We start from the raw sequence: 21,446 nt of genomic DNA on the forward strand, positions 1-21,446 counted from the left end.
TAAAAGTCGATAGGTATTGATATGGGGTGATTTTGAAAATACAGTAAGTTAAAATAGGCAAGCCGCAGACAGCACCCTGAGGAGGAGAAAGACCACACACACACACACACACACACACACACACACACGCATAGAGTTTCTTCAAAGGACACACAGACACACAGGATAACCTACCGTCAACTGCACCCAGACGGGGTGAGCCGGGAAGGAGGGAGCGAGTCCGAATCCTGAAGTGAGAGCAATCACGTGACTCACGGAGGGTCACAGCTGAAAACTTTCGGCGGCACCTCACAAATCACTTTTGGGGGCATCCTTTTCTGTTAAGGTCACGCTGAAAAGAGAGTAAGTTTACATAAGATGTCACAAAAAGTGGTGCGAACATGACAGAATATGGCCGGGGCCCTTGCCGTCGGTCGGGCGTCACCCCGTGCACCCAAAGGTTGCTGGTTCGATTCCCGGTCAGGGTACACGCCCCGGATGCAGGTTTGCTCCTGGTTGGGGCACCGACGGAGGCAGCCGATGGATGTTTCTCTCTCTCCCATTCTCTCTCACCGTCCATGAAAAAACAACAACGCAGAATACGGATGGGAATTTTTGTACCTTTTCATGCTCTGAAGCCCTAAGGTTTACATTAGGGGGGCAGTCCAGCCTAAGTAAACAGAAGCCAGTGGCCTGAAGAAGCCTCTGCTTCTAGCACACGTCCTTCTCCCTGGCGCGGCCAGCAAAGTGAGATTGCTCAACACGCTGTGCGGGAAGCCACCCCACATGGGAGGGGCGGGTGCACATGCACACACACGAGCACACACAAAACCACGGAAAATATGAAGCTTCCTCAGCAAAAAAAAATGAACGAGCAAGAATTTTTATTTTTACTGAGACGCCCCATTAAGAGAAGCTGTTTGACAACGGAATCCCCGAATTGCAGAGCTTTCTCTGTACATGAACCGAAGCTCTTGGATCGAGCATTTCCCACCTGTGTCTGCCTTCACTCGTCCCTGTGGCTGCTTCATGCAATTGGGTGTATTCCTGGCCAGGTACACCGGAGCCACCTTCCCATTGACGGAAACATCTCTACCCAGGAGACACTTCGCTTCCCATTCAACCACACAGGTTCAAGGTGAGGCCTGAGGGTGGTTTCTCAAGTTCTCCTTGAAGCCAGAGCAATGGAGACCGGTCAGGAGCACGTGACCAAGACGAAACCACTCAAGGCTTCTGGGGTCTGAGGAGGGTAGACAAGAGCTGGGGGCTCAGAAGAGCAAAGCCCCCACGTGGACCCAGCCTCACCATCTGTCCCACCCAGAGGCAGGGCCGGCTTTCTGGGGGCACAGCGCCATGCACACTGGGCCCTGCACGTAGAAGGACCTCACGCTTGGTGTAACTCTCGTAGCTGCCATTCGAAATTCGTAATATTCTGGAACAAGTGCATGCCCACTTGCATGGGGCCCTGTACGCAGCTGGCCTTGTCCAGACAAGGCCCAGTCATGCCTGCACCGCACAAGACTGCTCGTCTCGGCCACAGGAAATGAGCCCTCCGCGAAGGGCAGGGCTTGCTGGGGAAATGGGGGTGGAAATGGACCCAGGCTGCTGGGGAGGGCCTGCAGGCTGAGGCTGAGTGATGGGAGGGGTGCTCTCATGTTCGGGGAGAGAAACAGGAACTGCAAGTTCAGATCAGCCCCGAGTTTTTCCGTCTGTGGGATGCCCCTCTCCCTCCGCTGCTGCATTTTCTGACCTGCTCTGAGAACAGAAACAAGCAGAGATGGGCGGAGAGAAGCAGAGGAGGGGACGGGGGAGCAGACCCTGGGCGAGGAGCCTTCAGCCCCCCGCCAGGTGCAGCCGGAGAGGCCGGCCCGAGGCCAGCCCGAGGGACGGGGCCATGTGGCTGCCATGGGCTCTGCTGCTTCTCTGTGTCCCAGGTGAGCGGGGCTGGGCCCGGACTCGGGAAATCTGCTCTGGCAGGTCAGGGTGAGCAAAGGGTGGTGATGGGCAGGGAATGCAACAAAAGCACAAGCCACAAGGGATGAGGTGTGAGTATAAAGACCCCAGCGCACCCTAGTTCCTCCCTGGGATAGGATGAGGGTTAAGTGGGAAATGCTCTCCACATTGTGAGCACAGACGGAGCCCCAAAGGAAGTCTAGCCATTTTAATCATTCGTACCATCATTGTTAAGGTCAGGAAGACGCCAGAGAGGAGAGGGAGGGGGGCGGAGGGCTAGGACTATTGGGCTGATGGTGTGTTACCGGTCAAGGGCAGAGCGGACAACAGCGGTTCCTTGCAAGGAGAGGACCCCTCAGGTGTAGAGCTCGTGTGACTCTCCAGGCAGGAAGCAGAGACTGTAGGGGCCTGGGGCCTCATCACTTGGAACTGGAGCTTTCAGAGAGACTGGAGAAGAAAGGGCAATGCCAAAGTCTTAGAGGTGGCAAAGGACCTGAAGATAAGGCCCAGGGCATGGCAAGGCTGGCGGGGGCTGCCGAGGAGTAGGGGAGGGAAGGAACCACTGGTGGGTCACCGATGTGGAGCAAAGAGTCCCTAAAGGTATTCAGTGATGGCAAGTGTTGCTGCAGGCGTCTGTCCCAGGAGGGAAATCGAAGTCTTAATGTCCTTGGATTGTGGTCAAGAAGAGCCCCTTCGTAAATGGCCTCCTTATACCCTGGCCAACGCTCACCTCCTGTGTGACTCGGACCTATGAGCAGGAGGTCCTGTACAAGCAGGGATTATAAACCCGGGGTCCACAGTGAGCACTGGGAACAGGGACATAGCCAGAAGCTGACGGCTTCCTCTTAGTTCCCAACACTGGGCTTTATCTAAATTTTCCTGGTTCCCGTTCTTATTTTCTGTTTTCTTTTTTAAAAAATATATTTTATTGATCTTTTTACAGAGAGGAAGGGAGAGGGAGAGTTAGAAACATCGATGAGAGAGAAACATCGATCAGCTGCCTCCTGCACACCCCCTACTGGGGATGTGCCCGCAACCAAGGTACATGCCCTTGACTAGAATCGAACCTGGGACCTTTCAGTCCACAGGGCAATGCTCTATCCACTGAGCCAAACCAGTTAGGGCCTTATTTTCTGTTTTCTAGTTCATCTGTCCATCCATCCATCCATCCATCCATCCATCCATCCATCCATCCCTCCCTTTATTCAGATCATGCTTAGTAGCTTTATTCAATTCTAAGTAATGGATGGGACCCAGAACCTGTCTAGGACCGCCAAAGTCTTCCTCTCCCCCTCACGTTGTGAGTTGGTTGAACTCACACAAGCTGGTCATGGCCTCTTGAGTCTCAGAATTCCACAGCAGGTGTCTCCTTAGATCTCCTCCTGCGTCTGCCTATACCTTGCTGGTGCCTGCCCCCTCCTTCAGGCCTATACCTTGCTGGTGCCTGCCCCCTCCTTCAGGAGGGAGGCCTCAGGGTGACTTCCAAAAGACCTGACACCCGGGGCCCCTCAGGCCCAGGCTCTTCCAGGGGAAGACAAGATGGATTGTGTTTTCCAGGCTCTTTGTCTCTGAGCGGCCCCAATAATGTGACGGGCACCGTGGGTGGATCCCTGAGCGTGCAGTGTCGGTACAAGAAGGAATATGAGGCCTTTAACAAATACTGGTGCAGACAGCCGTGCTTGCCACTTTTCTCCGAGACTGTGATGACCTGCGCCTCCAGGGGAGAGGTGGAGAGAGGCCGAGTGTCCATCCTGGACCATCCTGGCAACCTCACCTTCACAGTGACCTTGAAGAACCTCACTGCAAACGATGCAGGAAAATACAGGTGTGGGATTTCCACGCTACTGCTGGAAGAGGGGCTTCCTGGCTTCTTGCCTGAACCCTTTTTCCAGGTTCAAGTGTTTGTTTCCCCAGGTAAGGCCCTCCTTCCTCTGGTCCCAGCGATGAAGGGGTCTGAGGGAATCTCTGCAGAGCATCCCAGGAAATTTCAACTCAGGAGAGGGAATGGGGCCTGGTGTTTGTGCACCAGAGATTCAGGACCACGTGCGTTGTGTGCATGTGACTGTGTGTGAGTGTGTGAAAGCGTCTGGGGTCTGAGGAGGGCAAACAAGAAAGCATGAGGGTCTGCCTGGGATCCCACATCTGTCTTTCCTCCACTTCTCACACCACGTCCTCCTGAGGGTGTGTGTGAGGAAAACATGTGAAAATGTGGGTCAGAGTGCCAGTGTGTGTGTCAGGTGTGTGAGAGTGTGAGTGTGGGTGCATCACATCCAGGTTTCCTGCCACCACCCCAGGTCCTGACAATGTCTGTGGGTTGAGGTGGGAGGGCCCTGTGTCGTCGGATCCATCAGGACCGAGGGCCTCATGCTGCCTTCCTGATTTCACAGGGCGGAGTGTGTGTGTATAGGATGGAGGTCACTCCAAAGGGACCCCCTTCACACTGTCCGTTGGCTTGAGCTCTCAGGATTAAGAGCTCTCTACAACCCCAGGGCTCAGGGCCTCGCCCCGGGTCCGGACAGGAACCTTGAGATGGTCTAAGATCAGGGATGGCCCAGACTGCCAACCTCATCCCTCTGACTGGGGAGCCCCGCGCCAGAAATCCAAGGCCAGCCCCAACTCTCGCGCTGGCCTCTCCTGCACCCAGCTTCTGGGCCTTTCTTCAGCCTCTGGTACGTGTGCTGGCCCCAGGGAAAGCCCATTTTCTGGAGGCCCTGGCCCCTGGGCTCCAGGTCAACTTGGTTTGTTGGTGGCTGTGGGGAAGGAGGGAGCCCTCAACCCTCTCTCTGGTCTCTGTCTGTCTGGCACCCTCCCCCTGCTTCTGCATCTTCTCCCTCCGACTCACTTGACCAGGCAGGAGAGAGCCCAGTAAACCCCTGGGCCTGACAGGGCAGAAGAGAGATGGGGCACCTCTAACATATGTTTCTGTTCAAATTGTTTCTTGATCTTTTAATAAGTCCTTTAATGTCTCTCTCTCTCTTTCTTTCTTTCTTTCTTTCTTTCTTTCTTCTCTCTCTCTCTCTCTCTCTCTCTCTCTCTCTCTCTCTCTCTCTCTTCTCTCTCTCTCTCTCTCTCTCTCTTTCTTTCACCCTCACTTCCTTCCTCCCTCCCTCCCTCCCTCCCTCTCTCCCTTCCTTCCTTTCTTTCCTTCTTTTTCTTCTTTCCTGAGAGCGGCATCTTCCCTTATCAATCTAAGGGTGTGTTCCTTTTCTTCTGCTTCCTGCATTGTCTCACTTTCTTTTGACCTTTTTCCTCATTGTGTTGGTTTCTCTCTTTCATGTTGGAGGCTTTCCTCTGAAGGTTTTGTCTATGTGCATGAAAGAATGCAGCTTTGAGGTGCTTTGTGGGGGCTGGAGGAGGAGCCTCACCTTTAGGTGACCTCCCAGAGATTCAGCTCTTTTCCTCCGAGTCCCTAAGTGTCTGAATCTGGAGGTTCTTCCTCCGGGTTGGCCCACTGAGCCAGTGAGATTCTCCAGTCTCCCGCCTGAGGGAGTACAGGTGAGGCTGCCAATGTCCGAGGAGCTGGGTGGGCTGAGGGGGCTGGGGGTCCCACTTTCCAGAGTACAGGTTCCATTTGGGGCTGGTAGCATTTTCCAGCCATCAGCTGTGTGAGGTATCCCCACTTTCAGTCTTCCCTGAATCAACCTCTATAGTCTTCTGCCAGGGGGTGCGGGGGGTGATAAGTGGGTGCACTGGCTGGGGGTGTGTGGAACCTGAGGTCTAACTCTTGACCTGACCTTCAAGCACTCCTGTTTTCAGGGAGACGAGAAACGCCTAACTGCTTAATGGCAGAAGGTGATGCACCTCTCGTCCTGTTTATAGTGTTCACCTGGCTAAGAGCACATTGGGATGGGGTTGGAGAGGGACACTCCTCACGTTGCTCAGGCCTGGGTCTGACTATGGTGAGAGGATGGTCTGAGAACATCTGTTCAGCTCCTTCCCTGAGTTCCCTCTGCTTTGTGAAGTTAGGACCGTGCAGGTGAGAGGTACCTAGGTGGGGAGAGTCCTGGGCGGGGCCCTGGGCCCTGTCCCTCACCCTCCACCTCCCCCACAGCCTCCAGCAGCAAGAGCTCTGCAAGGACGCCTGGACCTCCCAGCCGAGACCCAGGGTAAGGCACATGTGTCCCGTGTCTGCTACCATCTGCACAGCATCTTCCCGAGGGTAGGGCTTCCCAGACACAGGTTTCCTCAACAGGCCACTCACTCAACAAATATTTCATTTACTTCTTATGAAGTGCCAGAAACTGATGCAAATGCTGGGGATATGACAGTGAACAGGTAAGGCTGTTCTCACAAGGAAGTTTCTTTCAAATGGGCAGATTTAAACAACGACCAAATGGATGAGATAGGTAGGTAGGTAGATAGGTAGATAGATAGATAGATAGATAGACACACACACATAGACCAAATGTCATTAATGATCATTACTCTGGAGAAAAATTAAGCAGGTAGGTATTAAAGGACAGGGTGATGGGATGTATGTGGGGAAGATGATCGGGCATGATGAGATGCTCAATGAGAACAAGTAACAGAGACTTAGATTGGGTTTCCTCACAATCAGATCCCGAAACAAGAATTTAGGTGTAGTGAGTTTACAGAGAGGTGATCCCAGGAGGTCTAGTAAGGGAGCGGGAAGGAGGGAAAGACAAATGAAATGCCCATTGCTGAGAGCGTTCCCACTGGAGCAACTGGGTTCACTCCCCTGGGCTCCCTCAGAGAGGCTGTGCAGGACATTCCTCAGAGCCGGCCCACAGAGCAGTGAGGAAGCCGGGGTGGGGATCCACACACGTCTGTCCTCCTGGCGGGGGCAGATGGCTGGTTTGCTAGTTTTATACGGAGTGATGAGCGAAGGCCTCTCAACCAGTGACATTTGAGCAGAGACCTGAAGGAAGTGGGAGAGTCAACCAAGAAAGCATCTGGAGTAGGATTGGTCCAGGCACAGGGTCACTCCTGGGGCCTGAATCCTGGGGATTTCTGGCCTGCTCTGCCCAGCAAGCCATGCCCACTCCTATGGCCAGAGAGGATCCACAGGCAAGAAGGGGTAGGGGCTTGAGGTGAGAAGCCATTGGCGGGTCCAAGACTGTCCACAGCTACCAGAAGCTCAAGTGGGCAAAGTCTAGAGGGTACCAACAGGGGTTGCTACATTTGTGAGGAGCTGGAATGGGCAGTGCACTGGGACCCAGGAGGTGAGGGGATGGGCAAGGTCACTCCTTGGGGTAGAGGTCATTAGGTGGTTTAAGCAGACTATCTGCTCCCATGATTGGATTCAAGGGTGAGCCAGGACTTGCATTTGCTTGTGGAGTGGTTATAAGGGGACATTCATCCTTAAAGTTGGTCCCGGCAAGAGCTGGGATCCTGTGAGTGTTGATGGCTGAGGGCTTTCTGGGAGCCAGGGTCTGCCCGGGATCCCACATCTGTCTTCCCTCTACTTCTCACACTACGTCCTCGCACACCTGCTGTGTCCTGACCTCGAGGTTCATTCTTGAACTAAACGAAGGACAGGCGTCGGTGGTCCTCAGCATGAGCTGTCTGGCCCTGGCACCACCCAGGTTTGACACTGATACTGAGTTTTGAGGCCACAGGACCTGAGCTCAAAGGAAGGTGGGGAGAGGCGGAGCCTGGCCCTGTCCACCCCATAGGTCCCTGACTGTTGGCCACTGTCCCTCCCACAGGTCCCTGTTCAGCAGTGTCCACTTCCTGCTCCTCATATTCCTGAAGGTACCCCTGTTTCTGAGCATGCTCAGTGCCATCCTCTGGGTGAACAGGCCTCAGCGGGCAACTTGTGAGGAAACACAGTTTGGCGAAGACAACCTGCCACTGTCCCCGCCCATCAATGTCCTGTCCAGAGTCACAGCCACTCAACTAGAGAAGACAGAACCTCATCCCTGAACCTTACATCGCTTTTCAGCTTATCGCCAGAGACTTAAAAAAAACATCTCAATGAATATATCATCAACACAAACGTGTGTATATGAACAGTTGAAGGACTAAAAATAAACATCTCTGTACCCGCCATCCAGCCTAAGAAATCAAACATGATTGAGACATTTAAAGCCCCCACCTACTTCTCCCTGCCCTCAAGCCCCTCCTTCTCCTGCTGCCAGAGTCAACCACTCTCTGGATTAGTTTGTGCCATTCATTTCTATTACCCAACCTCATGGGTAAGAAGGAAGAGCACGCTGTGGCAGTTCTTAAAGCCACCAAGAGATGGCGCCAGAGGCAATTTGCAGAGCTTCACTATGGACCTCTCCATGGACTTTGAAATAATTCTCCTCCAACAGGATTGCTTCTCAGCTGCTGGATCCCTCTTGGCCGATTCCCAAACCCAGACCCATTGTATCCTGCTGGCCATTCGCCCTGGCTGGGTCTACTCCCCGCCCCATCCTGCTCATCAGCCTGGGCTATCTGAGTAGGGACCCGCTTGTCTCCACTGGGGCCAACCAGATGTGGACTCAGGCATTCAGGGGGCCAGGGGCCAGGGCTCAAGGTACAACCAGGGGTCTGGAGCCCAGTGGGCAGCTCAGACTGGAGTAGACTGGACCTAGGGCAGGGGATGGAGCCAAGCGTGAGAGACAAAGACACACCCGATTCCAGTCCAAGGCTTCAGATTTCTTCAGAAGCAACACCACGTGGATCTTCTGATTTCTCACTCCCTGGGAGAGGCAGAGAGACCCAGGGCCCTCAGGGAACACGTTCAGCTAGCTTGGAACTTCAGGTGGCGACAGCTGTCACCACTTCCTATTCCCCAGGAACAAGGGAACTTGTGTCTAAAGGACTAACTATGACCAGTCCAGGAAGCGTCTAAGGAAGGGCAGCTGTGGGGATGAGAAACAAGGAGACAGGGGTGCAGGGCCGAAGAGAGATGGGTGGGAAGTGGGGAGGGGTGGCGGGGTCCATCTCGCAGTGTCCTGGGAGAGTTTACAGTTGGGCCCTGGCCTGGCATCCTATGAACAGCCTCAAAATTAGTCTGTAACATGATCTCTACATTGAATGATCTATACAACCACAGGCTGTGTTGGTAGACATGTTTATGCTATGTATTTATACATGTGTTTTATTCCTACTAAGCCACCAGAACGTTAACATTTTAAAGCAATCGCCATATTCTCATTGTCTGATGGATTATTCTTTGTGGCCATTGGTGTATCAAAAGTTGATTCGTGAACTGGACACATTTAAAATATGCCACCATTTTGGTAACCCTATTTTGACATCTTTTTTTTTCCCTTCAAGATGCCAAGAGCTTCAAAAATAAAAGTGAACTATGTGTAAGGGGTCAGGTGGGAATAGACTTATCGGGGTGGTCACTTTGTAAGGTATATGAGTGTCTGGGCCCTATGTGGGACACCTGAAACAGGCCTGGAGAGGGATGGACACTGTGACTAAAATATAGGGTCACTATGGGGAAAGGGGAGTTAGACCCTTGTCAGGTCCACTCGGGTTGAGTAGCCCAAGCAAGGAGAGTGTGTCTTATTGGAAGAGCGTGCAGCAAGGAGTGACACTGACTGCTACTGATTTCTGTGACTCCTGCTGATGAGTAGAGAAGAGAGAGAAAGGGCAACAGGGAGACTAGGAAAAGAGGGCTATCACTGTAGTGGTGAGAGGACAGAGGACGCATAAGGTCACAGAAAAAGGAGGGGAAGGGACAGATTGGAGAGCCTTGGAGTGAGGATGGCTGCGGAGTGAGGAGAGAAGAAGCCCATCTTACAGGAGTTGGGTTGCAGCCACTCTGGGGTTATTTTTATTGCTTTTGGTCATGGTAAGCTGGTGTAGAAGAGGAACAGATCTGGGAAGAGAGAGTTTGGGGGAAACGGATAGACCTGGATTGTGCAAGGTTGAGAAACCTGCGTAGCCCAGGAGACACCTTAAAATAGGCCCCACCTCTTGTTCTGGGCCCCCCCGCCCCACCATTTCCAGGGCAAATTGGCCCTGGAGCCATCATGTCCTGAGACTACCAAACCTGTCTGAGGTAGGACAGACCTGCCTCCCGCCTCTTGGGAAGGACCATCACCATCTCTGCCCCTTGAAGAGGCCCCTGGTCATCCGTGTGAAGCCCAAAGGGACACCAGCGGCCAGTGATGTTGGGAAGACCGCCCTCTCTGTGCCATTGGAAGGAGAGGAAAGGCTCCGTCTCAGCTGTGCAGGGTCCCCCACTTTCCATCCTCTGAGCTCTGAGCTCTGAGCTCCCCTTGTCCACTGTCAGACCTCTGTGCTGAGTCTCACCGTGGAGTTGACTTTCAGAAGAAGAAAGAGTAAAAAGTGAAGTCCTTAGAGGGTTGGTGAACAGGGAAACCCACAGGAGAGAGGACTCAGCCTTGGATGGGACCCCACAGCCAAGATGGGACCTTTGAAGGCATCTGAAGTCGTAGAAGAGTTGTGGGCCCACAGGGTCAGAGCTCCCTGTGGGGCCTGCAGCTACATGTTGGGGGTCGTAACACCTCTGTGGTCACCACCAAGGCCCGAGAGGATGAAAAGGTCTGGCCTTCAGCCCAGGACTCTCATTTTTGACTACAGAAAGTGACATATGGCAGAGAGTGGGGACACCCATCAAGGAGGAAATGTCCCAACGTAGCTCTGCTGTGCGGAGACACGTGTGGCCGTCAGAGGAGCCACCGTGTGCTCTGGGAAGGGGCAGCAACCTCACTGAGGGCCACGGGCCTGTCCTGTCATTGGGGTTGAGAGCAGAAGCCCAGGGCACCAAGAGCCGGGGGTCTGCAGCAGCCTGTGGGGCTCCTGACCCTAAGCTTCCTGCACCCTGACCATCCAGCATCAGACTCAAAACTGGGCTACACACGGAAGCAGAAAGGCCCAGAAAAGCGGAAGTGGGCACAGGGCAATCGAACTCTCAGCGAGGAGGCCTGACTGTGTCCGCACATAAGACCTGGCGCTGCTGCAGGCTGGGTCTGTGTGGAGAAATGACCCCGAGGAAGGGGGCCACATGGCTGCTTTCAGCTCTGTTCCTTCTCCAGGTCCCAGGTGAGTGGGGCTGGGCTGTGCGGGGAGCTGGGCCCCGAGTGGGAATGAGGAAGGACTGGGAGGGGGAGTGAAGGGTAAGGAGCTGGCCAGCAGGAGGGAGGGAGGACATGGAGGAGAGGAGGGGAGGCAGAGAAGCTTCTAGGAGTGGCCAGCACCGGCCTTAGCAGCAACCACAAGGATTCAGTGCACAAAGCTGGCGAGACAGAGCTGCGCTGGGAGGGCAGGGCCTGTGCTCACCACCTTATTGTCATAACCAAGGATGTGGGCCCTGGCTGGAGGGTTCAGTGGTTAGAGCGTAGGCCCGACGCAGGTTCGATTCTGGGTCAAAGGCATGTACCTGGGCTCATGCAGGAGGCAACCAATCAATGTGCCTCTCTCACATCAATGTTTCTCTCTCTCTCTCCCTCTGCCCTCCTCCCTCCCTTTCTTTCTCTCTAAAAAGCAATGGGAAAAAAGTATCCTGGAGTGTGGATTTTTAAAAATATTAGAGATGTGGTCTTGGTACATCACACAGACACTTATTCACACACACACACACACACACACACACACACACACACATACACGTGCACACACTCCGTTTTTCCCATCGTGGCCTTTTGTCTCCATGGACACCCTCTCCCTGTGTGACCACGGGGAGGAGGGAGCTATGGCCCCTCGTCCCCTCGCCTGGTCTGAGGGAAGGCATGGCCTCCAGACCCTGAGGGCTCTTGAGGGACCTGCACCCAGGGCGCCCCTGGCCCATCTGGTAAGAACCGGGACTGGGCTGTGTCTTCCAGGCTGTTTGTCTCTGAACTGCACCAGGCACGTGAGGGGCGCCGTGGGGGGATCGCTGAGCGTGCAGTGTCGGTACGAGAAGGCGTACAAGGAACATAGCAAATACTGGTGCCAAGGCTTCTGTCTGCGGAAGATTGTGGAGACCACAGAGTCAGAGAGAGAAGTGAAGGACGGCCGCGTGTCCATCAGGGACCATCCAGCAAACCTCACCTTCACAGTGACCTTGGAGAGGCTCACAGAGGGCGATGAAGGCAGATACAAGTGTGGGATCGATACATCATGGAGAGGAAAACGTATAGACCTCACCTTCGAGGTTGTGGTGTCTGTGTCCCCAGGTGAGCCGCACACACCCTCCCCTTGCCCCAGCTCCAGGTGCCTGAACTGTACCTGGTCACCCCGTTGGTCAGGACAGACATGGAATTAAAGAGCTGGGTGAAGTGGGGGGGGGGGGGGCGGGTCAGTGATCAGGACACAGCATGTGTGGGTGTTGTGTTATCTGGGTACACACACACACACAGTCTGTTCCAGACCCCTTCGGGGGCCAGGCCCTGACGCAGTCTCAGGCCTGGATGGCTCCTGAGGCACCAGCCTCACAGCCATGGTTCTGGGGGCCTGCAGCAGCCATGAGACAGGCCCAGAGGAGCCCCAGGTCCCTGTGTGGGGCCCCTGTGATGTTTTGGGGGGCCACCCTCCCCTTCAGGCTGACCCTGTCCCTCCCTGTTTTTCTCTGATGCCTTGTGGCCCCAGGAGGGAACCCAGAGACACCCCTGAAAATACCTCCCTCAGGAAAGGAGAGGAAGGATGATCACGTGGCTCTCAGGTGCTAAGGCCCCCCACTTCTTGCCTGCTCCCAGAACAATTCTAACAGGTCACTGCGCTTGTCTCCTAAGCCCACAGATCTGCCTGGTGCTCCTGCCGACCTTGGCTCTGGCTCCTTACTTCCTCCTTGTAGTTCTGGGTTTCCCACTCTCACATGGGAGGTCCCCTCACGGGCCTTTGTGTCTTCCTATTGAAGAGTGAGAAACTGGAACTCCCCAGAACCTCTGGCTGGGGAGGGGGAGGGATTTGTCCCCGTGCCTTCAGGACAGGCCACGTTCTATGGGGTCCACCTGGTGTCTCTCTCTCTAGATCAGGGGTGGGGAACGTCTGGCCTGAGGGCCGTAATAAGGCCCATGAAATCATTGGATCTGGCCCTGCCAAGGCATTAGGGGCGAGAGAATGAAATGCTTGGCCATTCACAGCAGGCTAATGTTTAAGTTGATGATTTTGTATGGCCCGCGAACGATGTTGTAAATATCCAAATGGCCCTGGGCAGAAAAAAGGCCCCCCACTCCTGCTCTAGGTCTTTCTTTCTGCTCATTTCTTCCCCCAGAGAGGACTGCCCAGTGGGCCAAAGGCCTGGCTGACAGTGTGGGGGAAGGGTAGCTTAGAAACAGCTGGAAGCGTGAGATCAGGAGGCTGGCACGTGGGCCAAGCCCTCCTCCGGGTGCAGACTTTTGTTGTATCCTGTGGGGTGGAGGGGCCTCCCTTATCCGGGCACTAATCCCATGAATGAGGGCCCCACCCTCAACCCAATCGCCTCCAAATGCCTGACCTTCTAATACCACCCCGCTGGGCATGGGGCTTTCAACAAAAGAATTTTGGAGACACGATCATTCAGACCAAGGCGTGTCTAAGGGACTGCCGGATCCCGCCATCTAGTGCAGACTCTGAGGCACGTCTGTTTCCTGGGTCTCACTTGAGCCATCAGCCACGCCTGAGGGCCCTGGTCACCCATCACTCTAGTCAGGGCTACAGAGTAAGTGTCACCCTGCCCCCTGCTGACAGGACGAGGGGGAGAAGGGTGTGGCTGTGGTGGGGGTGAGGCTGGAGCCAGGAGCTCTTCCCACACACTCTCAGATCCTCTGCTGAGCAGGATGACTCTGCATCCCTACATGCCCACTGGCACGGAGTTCCTGGAGAGGGGCCAGGGAGGGGGCCCAAGTCTGGCCTGGCTGTGGCCATGGAGAGGATGGCCTGAGTGACCTTGACCTTGCGTCAGAGCCACACAGTAGACAGAGTGGAAGACCCAGGGCCTGACATGCGCTTCTCCCTCAGCCCCCACCCTAAAGATCGTCACAAGCACCCTGGGACCTCCAAGCACCTTGGGTCCTCCAAGCACCCTGGGCCCTCCCTCCTCCCTGCCAACGACCACCGGGCCCAGTGTGACCAGCCAGGAGACGCATGATGCCAGCCAACACCCTCGGTAAGGGGCCCGCATCCCAGGACTTGGACACCTGGTGGATTCTCCTCTAGGTGGGGGTGGGGGGGTGGGGGGGGCGGGGATGGTGCAGATGTGGCTCACTGTGCATCACCGTCACCGTGTCCCCCACAGGTCTCTGCTCAGCAGTGTCCACTTCCTGCTCCTGGTCTTCCTAAAGGTGCCCCTGCTCCTGAGCATGCTCAGTGCGGTCCTGTGGGTGAACCGGCCTCAGCGGAGCTCTGGGGGGAGGCAGAGTCAGCCCTGCTCTGAGAACCAGTGACACTAGCCCCGCTGTGGATGGGAAGGACCTTCTGACCAATCCAGTGTCATTGTCCGTGGTTCTGTCGGAACAGTCTGTGAACTTATTAGAGAGTTTTTTCTTGCAATGTATCAGATACACACACAAGATTCCTAATCAATGCAGACTCATTAAGCCACTCATGTGGCCACCTGGTAGCTGAAGTAGCAAACACCATGAATACTTCTGTAGCCATAAGCATCTTGCTGAAAGAATCAACTCTGAGTTTACATTCATCATCTCCTTATTTTCTTCATGGTTTTGCCATATATTCATATGTATTTCCAGAGTGTGTGTGTGTGTGTGTGTATGTGTGTGTGTGTGTGTGTGTGTGTGTGTATATATATATATATATATATATATATATATATATATATTGATTTTAGAGAGGAAGGGAGAGGGAGAGAGAGATAGAAACATCAATGATGAGAGAGAATCACTGATCAGCTGCCTCCTGCACACTCCCTACTGGGGATCGAGCCTGAAACCTGGGCATATGCCCTTGATCGGAATCAAACCCGGGACCCTTCAGTCCTCAGGCTGACGCTCTATTCACTGAGCCAAACAGGCTAGGGCAGTGGTCGGCAAACCGCGGCTTGCGAGCCACATGTAGCTCGCGAGCCGCGGTTTGCCGCTCTGTTGACTAACGAGTTTGCCGACCCCTGGGCTAGGGCTCTACATATATTTTTAACAGTCCCCTAGGTTACTTTATTTTTCCCAGCTTTACTTAGATATAACTGACCCATAGCACTGTGTAATTTTAAGTGTACCGTATTTTTATTTAGAACACTTATTGATTGTACATGTAAAATGATGAGCACTATAGGGTGAGCTAACATCTCCGTCACATCACAGAATTGCCATTTCTTTCTTTCTTTTTTTTTTTTTTTTTTTTTTTTTTGTGGTGAAAACAATGAACTCTGTTCTCTTGGCGACTCTCAGGTATATAACATAGTGTCAGTCGTTCCCAGATCCCTGGAGCTTAGCTTATAACTGGAAATCGGTGCCCTTTCACCAGCATCCCCCATTGCTCCTACCCCCCCCCGCCCCCCACTTCCACACCTGGCTGTACCCCCTGAACAAGTGCATCTCGGGGATGCCCGCATGCTCACCTCACTCCTGACTTGGTGCGGCGGGGGGAGCCCTGCTGCTGGGAAGAGCCATTTCTGGAGTTGGCATGCACCCCTGGAACCCGGGGCCCGAAGGGCCAGATGCCCCCTCCTTGACCCTCCCGCAGACATGCCTCCCCAGCCCTCCTCACCCTGCACAGCGCCTGGCTTCCTCTTTCCTACCTAGTGGGGACTCTAGTGTCCTTAGAGTCAGACTTACTAAGAAGCGACACTCCTTTTGCTGAGTAATGAAAAGCAGGAAATGCTCTACAAAAGGAAGTGGACGCATCAGAGAAACGCAAAGGCCGTCTGGACAGGCAGAAGGTGCAAGCGGGGTCCAGGCAGAGCTCCGGGTCCAGCCGGCATCGCGCGCTCGCCGGTGTAGGTCGGAGGGCCGAGGAGCCGGGGAGCAGGACCATGTGGCTGCCCCCAGCTCTACTCCTTCTCAGCCTCCCAGGTGAGTGCAGCTTGGGGCCTCGGGAACTTAGGACTGCAGGGGCAGGACGGGGCGCCGAGAGCAGCTGTCCCGGGTACAATGGGAGGGGGCGGGGGGGCGTCACGTCTGGGAAAACGAGAGGTGGCTTTGTTAGTTCATTGAGAGCAAAAGCGCACCGGGGTCCTGCTTCCTGCCAGATATGCATCAGACCCTGAGGACGGGGAGGGGAAAGAGACATAGGACTGGTCGTTAAAGAGGGGACCCCAGAGGGCTCAGTGGGTGAGGCATACAGACGAACAACAACCGTGGCAGGACAGAGTAAGGCATGATGGAGGTGTGCTCAGGGGACCCCGAGGGACACATGCACTCACACACGCCTGCACAATCACACGCATACCACGCAGTCTCCCTCATACGCACCCTCCCACACAAACACTTCTCCCCCAGACGAAGGCCGAGGCCCGCCATGGCTGACCTGTGGCTTGGGGACGGGACTGCGAGTTACCTTGGAAAGGGGGTGCCGTTAGGCAAGGATGCAAGAAAAGCCGCCCCCCCGAGTTCTCACCTACAGACTGCCACTGGCCACTGTGGGGCTACTTCTGTGAAATACAGGAGGGGAACGCAGGTGAGGTCAGCAAGACCCAACTTCTGCTAGGACGCTGTCTTATCTGCTCCGTTGCACAAGCCCCCGACGGCCCCGAGGCGAAGGCAGGGCGCTGGGTAGAGGGGTGCTAAGTGTCTGCAGGTGGAAACCCAGCCCCGCTTCTCCCCGTGACGGAAGTGGGGCCAGATGGCCAGGAGCGGGGACCTGTGCCCCAGAAGTGACTTCAGCGCTTGGGCCGGCAGGACTGCTCGGGGACGTCAGCGGAGACGCCTTGCCCAAGCGTGGCCCTGGGCCAAGTGGCCACGCCGTCGCGCACCCCACTCCCAGTGGCTGCCTTGGCCTTGTTTTGGGTGCCGTTTGTCACCTGCTACCAGCCCAGCCACGAGCTCAGCCGTTTCTCAATGTTGGGACAAGACTGTTCCCACGAGGATTTCGCACATGGAGCAAATTTTCCCGAGCGATGGACGCAGGAGGGAGTTTCCATCCCAGATTCACGAAAATGAACAATTGAAACGCACACGGCCGGATGCCTTGAAACCTGCCAGCCCTGATCCCCAGCGCCCTGGTCCTGGCCGGCGACTGTCCTGTCTCTCTCCCTCTCTCCCTCCGCACACACGCGAGAGTTCACGCAGACCTCACGGACCCCCCCCACCCATCAGAAGCTGTGTTTATGAGAACTTGCCACGTGTTTTTAAGAACACGAGCCCAATCCCGTTGTGAGCGCCTTGCATGAGCCCCATCTCCAATTCGCGTCTGGTTCCGGCATTCACTGTCACATTTACACTGCAATCATCCTCCTTCGATGTGCTGCCCAGTGAGGTGGAAATTATAGCTAATCTCAGAATCAAAACGATTCTGTCCAAGATCTTTTCAAAAAACAATCATAAACTGGGTCGGGTTCCTACCAGGATTCCAACCCAGCGCAAGACACAGGGAAGGCCTGGGGGTGGGAAGAGAGAGAGATCCTTGACCTTCCGGACGGAGCATCCCAGCAGGGGAGACAGACAGAGATGATCAAATCCCACCGGCTGGCGCTCCGCTTCCTGTAAAGGCCGAGGGAACAACAGGCAGACGCGGTTGGGAAGGGGAATGAGACTTTGCCAAGAAGGCGTCGCCAAGGATGACAGGCAGGGGTTAGACAAGGATTCCAGGGGAAAGAAGGACCGGAGCCATGACCCAGCCGCCTGGGAGGGCTCAGCAGAATCCGGGGAAGGCGGGGTGGGTCAGAGGGGAGAGCGGGAGGCATGACGGCGCAGGGAGTGGCGCTGGGCAGAGACCTGGGGCCCAGGCTGCAGGAAGACGCGTGCTGAGCTCCAGCGTTTGAAATGGTTCTGAGGCTGTGGGGAGCGGCCGTGTCTAGGAACCACACCCTTTCTATCCGTCTGTCTATCGCTGGGCCCCGAGGCTGCTTCCTGGAGGATGTTCACGTGCTGGCAGTTGCAGACGAGGACTAGGGAGGGACGGTTTCAGGCCATGGCTCGGACAGCCATATGCGGAGGAGGTTGGAGGAGGGGAGCAGCAGGAGGGGGAGACCCGCTCCAGGTGCTACCACCAGGATCCACGCACCAGATGGGCACCTGGGTCCCCCCTCCACCACCCCGGGGGGAGGCGGGGGGCTGGAGCTGCTCACACGGGTACACAAGGACCGGCTCCGAACAGCTCTTCCCAACTCTGCCCAGCCCCAGCACGGATCAGCCGCCACAGAAACTGGAAAGTGCTGCAAACCGGAGATTCCCCGCCCCGGGGACTGGCTGTTCAATATTTACCTGCACCCGCTGGTGGTGCTGATTTCAAGAGAGAGGGAGGGAAACCAGCGGGGGCCCCTGAGACAGGGCAGTCAGAGATCAGGCGAAAACGGCATTGCGAGGACTGTTAGGGACGGGTCAGAGGTCAGAGTGAGCACCCCTAGGAGATGAGGCCCAAAGAGGCCAATGGGGAAGCTGGATGGGGGAGAAGGTAGATGCGAGGGGCCAGCTAAGGGGTGGCCGGGAAGGCCGCGGATGCTGGTCCAGGGCCTGGGCGTCAGCCTGGAGCCCCCTGAGCCCAGGTCAGGCCTGGCTGGGGCGTGGGGACGGGGCAGTATGTACATCCCGGGATTCTGTTTTCCAGGCTGTTTCTCCATCCAAGGCCCAAAGGTGACGAGAGGCCTTGAGGGGGGCTCGCTGACCGTGGAGTGTCGCTATAAGCAAGGGTGGGAGACCAACAGGAAGTGGTGGTGCCGGGGAGCAGACTGGTATGGTTGCCAGATCCTCATTCAAACCGCGTCACGGAGGCAAACGGTGCAGGGACCCCGGCTATCCATCAGCGACAACCGGAGAGACCGCGTGATCTCGGTGACCATGAGGGACCTCCGGCGCGACGACCAGGACACCTACTGGTGCGGGATCCGCAGGTTTGGCACGGACCGTGGGGCGCCAATTCAGGTGATCGTTGTTGGCCCAGGTGAGAACTTGCTCATCGCTACTCGGAGGCCCTGGTGCTCCGACTGCCAGAGCGGGGGCACCTGCCCCTCCTTCCAGGGGCAGCAGGGGAATGGCCGGGTTCCTGGGAACCCATGGGTGAGAGCAAGCGAGAGGCAGGCAGGCAGACGGACAGACAGACAGATGGGGAGGGAAGTGAGAGAAACTCAGGCCGAGTGGCCCACGGACCGTTAGGGCGGAGCCCAGAGGGGACCGACCAAGCCAAGCGTCCCCCGGCTGCCCGGGAGGGAAGCGAGATCTGCAGGGACACAAAGGGATTGACTAACACGTGAGCGGGGACCGGGCGGGCCGACGTGTGCCCATGTGGAGCTTTAGGGAGACAGGTGTTTAGGGGTCTCGGGCACCAACCTGTGAGGCGACCATGGTCTCAGCCAGGAGCCACCCACCGTGGCCAAAGGTGGGGCCTCACGGAGCAGAGTTTGCCAGGCCCGGGACTCAAAGGCAAGGCTCACCAGGGACGCCGGGGCCGGCTGCTCTCGGGAAGCCAAGCCCAAGCTGCTCACCTGCAGCGTCTCACAGGCTCAGAGAGAGGTGTCATTCCCCGTAGTCGCTGTTTACTACTCAACCGAAATGCACCCTCCTATTCACCAGCATTCGGGGTGCTCCCTGCCCTCGTCACCCCCGGAACTGGGAGCCCCATTTCCAGAACCGTCTGTCCCTGAGCCTGCTCAGGCCCTGCTTGAGCGAAAGGCCCAGGGCTTCCCCCCAAAACCAGCAGTCCCCCTTGGAGGGGCCGTGGAGGGGCCGGGAAGAGATGAGCTCTCTCCTCAGAATGAGCCCAGAGCTGCGCCCACGTAGCTTTGCCTGCTTCCTGCCACACCTGGAAGCGATGGAGGCGATCACTGTGTGTTGGGTTCAGCTGGCGCAACAGAAAGGCAGAAGCCCCTTCTCTAGAGAGGACGGACGCTTCCTGATGGGGGGATGGGGAGGGGGGCCCGTGGGGGCGGGCTGGCAGGGCGGGGCGGGGGCACTGTGAGCCACCCACTAGCCCCGGTCTGTGTCAGTAACCCTCGGCCGCCTTGGTTGTGTCTAGAAAACGTGCTATCCCTGATGACCACCAACGGCACAGGGGTGTCCTCTGGCTCCCGCATCCGGTGAGTGGCTTGGGCCCCTTCTCCTGCCCCTACCTAACCTGGGGCCTCTCCAGTGGGGTGGCTGAGCCTGGAACCCCACTGCCCCTGGGTGGTCGCCCATCATAACCAACGTCAGGGCCCAACGTCCGCCCTCCCTCCCCCTGTCCCAGCCCTCACCCACCATGGCCCTGGCCCAGCACTCACCAGACCCCGCTGTGTGCAATGCTCCTCCGTAAGCATCACCCTGGTCATTTGTCAACAAAAAAAGCCTTGTGACCTGGTGGGGCCAAGGGGCGATCAGACACGAATCTCCACGACGCAAGGCTCAGGCCGCAGAGCAGGAGAGAGACTCCTGAAGGGAGCTGGGCCTGGTGCAAAGCAGAACCAAGGAGCTGGGGTTGCCTCTGAGGAGCCCTCCTGGTTGAGCCGCTGAGGAGGTTCACGGGGCCTTCAGCGTGGGGCAGCCGGGCCGGGGTCGCAGGCTCGGCTGGGCGGGCAGATGCCCCCGCGTCAGGGCCCTGGGGGCGACGGGGCCTGGAGGGCCGGCGCTGACCGCTGTCCCCGTGACAGGAACTACTACCTGCTCCTGGTGTTCGTGAAGGTGCCCCTCTTACTCGTCGTGATCGGCGCCATCCTCTGGCTGAAGGGGCCCCTGAGGCTCCCCGAGGAGCAATGGGAACAGCCCATCTTCACCAACCTGTCCTATGATCTGGCCGGAGACGCCGCCCCTTAGACGGACGGAGGAGAGACACTTTGGGCGCTGGACCCCATTTCCAGAGGAGACCTGGGCTGGGAGGCACGCTTCTGCGAGAATCCCCCAGGTCCCTGCGCAGCACAGCCCAGGGACACAGTTGGATTTCCTCCTGACTCGTCAGCGCTGCCTGGAGGGACACACCTGTTCCCACTTCTCCGGGTAGCAAACAGCCCAGCCCCGGCCCAGCCCAGCAGGGTCGGGCTGATGGTCAGCAGCTGTGGGATGGAGCCCACGTTGGGACAGTCGTGTCCTCGCTGGAGGACCTCGGCACAGAGCTGAGGAGCGGAGTGCAGAGAGAAGCGACAGGAATGTGCCAGAAGGAGAGACAGGGCCAGTCCCCGGTTCCAGCCGGTCCTGAGGCCAGCTCAACACTGCTGTGCCTGCGCTGCCGATATAAGTCTAGGGCTTAAGCCAGCCGTGGGCAAACTACGGCCCGCGGGCCGGATCCGGCCCGTTCGGCTGTTCTATCCGGCCCGCGGAGCCGAAAGAGCGGAGGGTTCTCTTGCTCTCCCCTCCGCTCCTTTACTTTGAATTTATATTAGTTCACACAAACACTCCATCCATGCTTTTGTTCCGGCCCTCCGGTCCAGTTTAAGAACCCATTGTGGCCCTCGAGTCAAAAAGTTTGCCCACCCCTGGACCTTTTCCTTTAGCTAATCAAGTTGGGTTTTGATGGCTCTTTCCATGAGCACACTGACACACACACACACACACACACACACACACACACAGGGACGGGGAGTCTGCGGGGTTCCTGGTCTGGGGCCT

General features: G+C 56.4%; 3 protein-coding genes across 3 annotated transcripts; all 3 read left to right on the forward strand.

The window, feature by feature from the left end:
- The first annotated feature begins 1,628 nt into the window (after nt 1-1,628).
- On the forward strand, nt 1,629-9,132 carry LOC308253898 (protein CD300H-like). The gene is made up of 4 exons (XM_080679661.1): nt 1,629-1,913; nt 3,490-3,846; nt 5,984-6,038; nt 7,602-9,132. The coding sequence occupies exons 1-4, from the start codon at nt 1,757-1,759 to the stop codon at nt 7,816-7,818; spliced, it is 786 nt and encodes a 261-aa protein (XP_080535787.1). The 5' UTR covers nt 1,629-1,756; the 3' UTR covers nt 7,819-9,132.
- Nucleotides 9,133-10,513: 1,381 nt separating this feature from the next.
- Nucleotides 10,514-14,459, forward strand: LOC308253897 (CMRF35-like molecule 6). Its single transcript, XM_080679660.1, has 4 exons — nt 10,514-10,905; nt 11,685-12,017; nt 13,780-13,927; nt 14,057-14,459. The coding sequence occupies exons 1-4, from the start codon at nt 10,845-10,847 to the stop codon at nt 14,202-14,204; spliced, it is 690 nt and encodes a 229-aa protein (XP_080535786.1). The 5' UTR covers nt 10,514-10,844; the 3' UTR covers nt 14,205-14,459.
- Nucleotides 14,460-15,748: 1,289 nt separating this feature from the next.
- LOC308253901 (CMRF35-like molecule 7) lies at nt 15,749-20,657 on the forward strand (the record flags this gene model as incomplete). Its single annotated transcript, XM_080679664.1, has 4 exons — nt 15,749-15,788; nt 18,481-18,813; nt 19,885-19,945; nt 20,495-20,657. 4 exons carry the CDS (start codon nt 15,749-15,751, stop codon nt 20,655-20,657), a joined length of 597 nt encoding a protein of 198 aa, XP_080535790.1.
- Nucleotides 20,658-21,446: the final 789 nt, after the last annotated feature.

Source organism: Plecotus auritus (assembly GCF_963455305.1).
Source record: "Plecotus auritus genome assembly, chromosome: 7".
Classification (NCBI taxonomy): Eukaryota; Metazoa; Chordata; class Mammalia; order Chiroptera; family Vespertilionidae; genus Plecotus; species Plecotus auritus.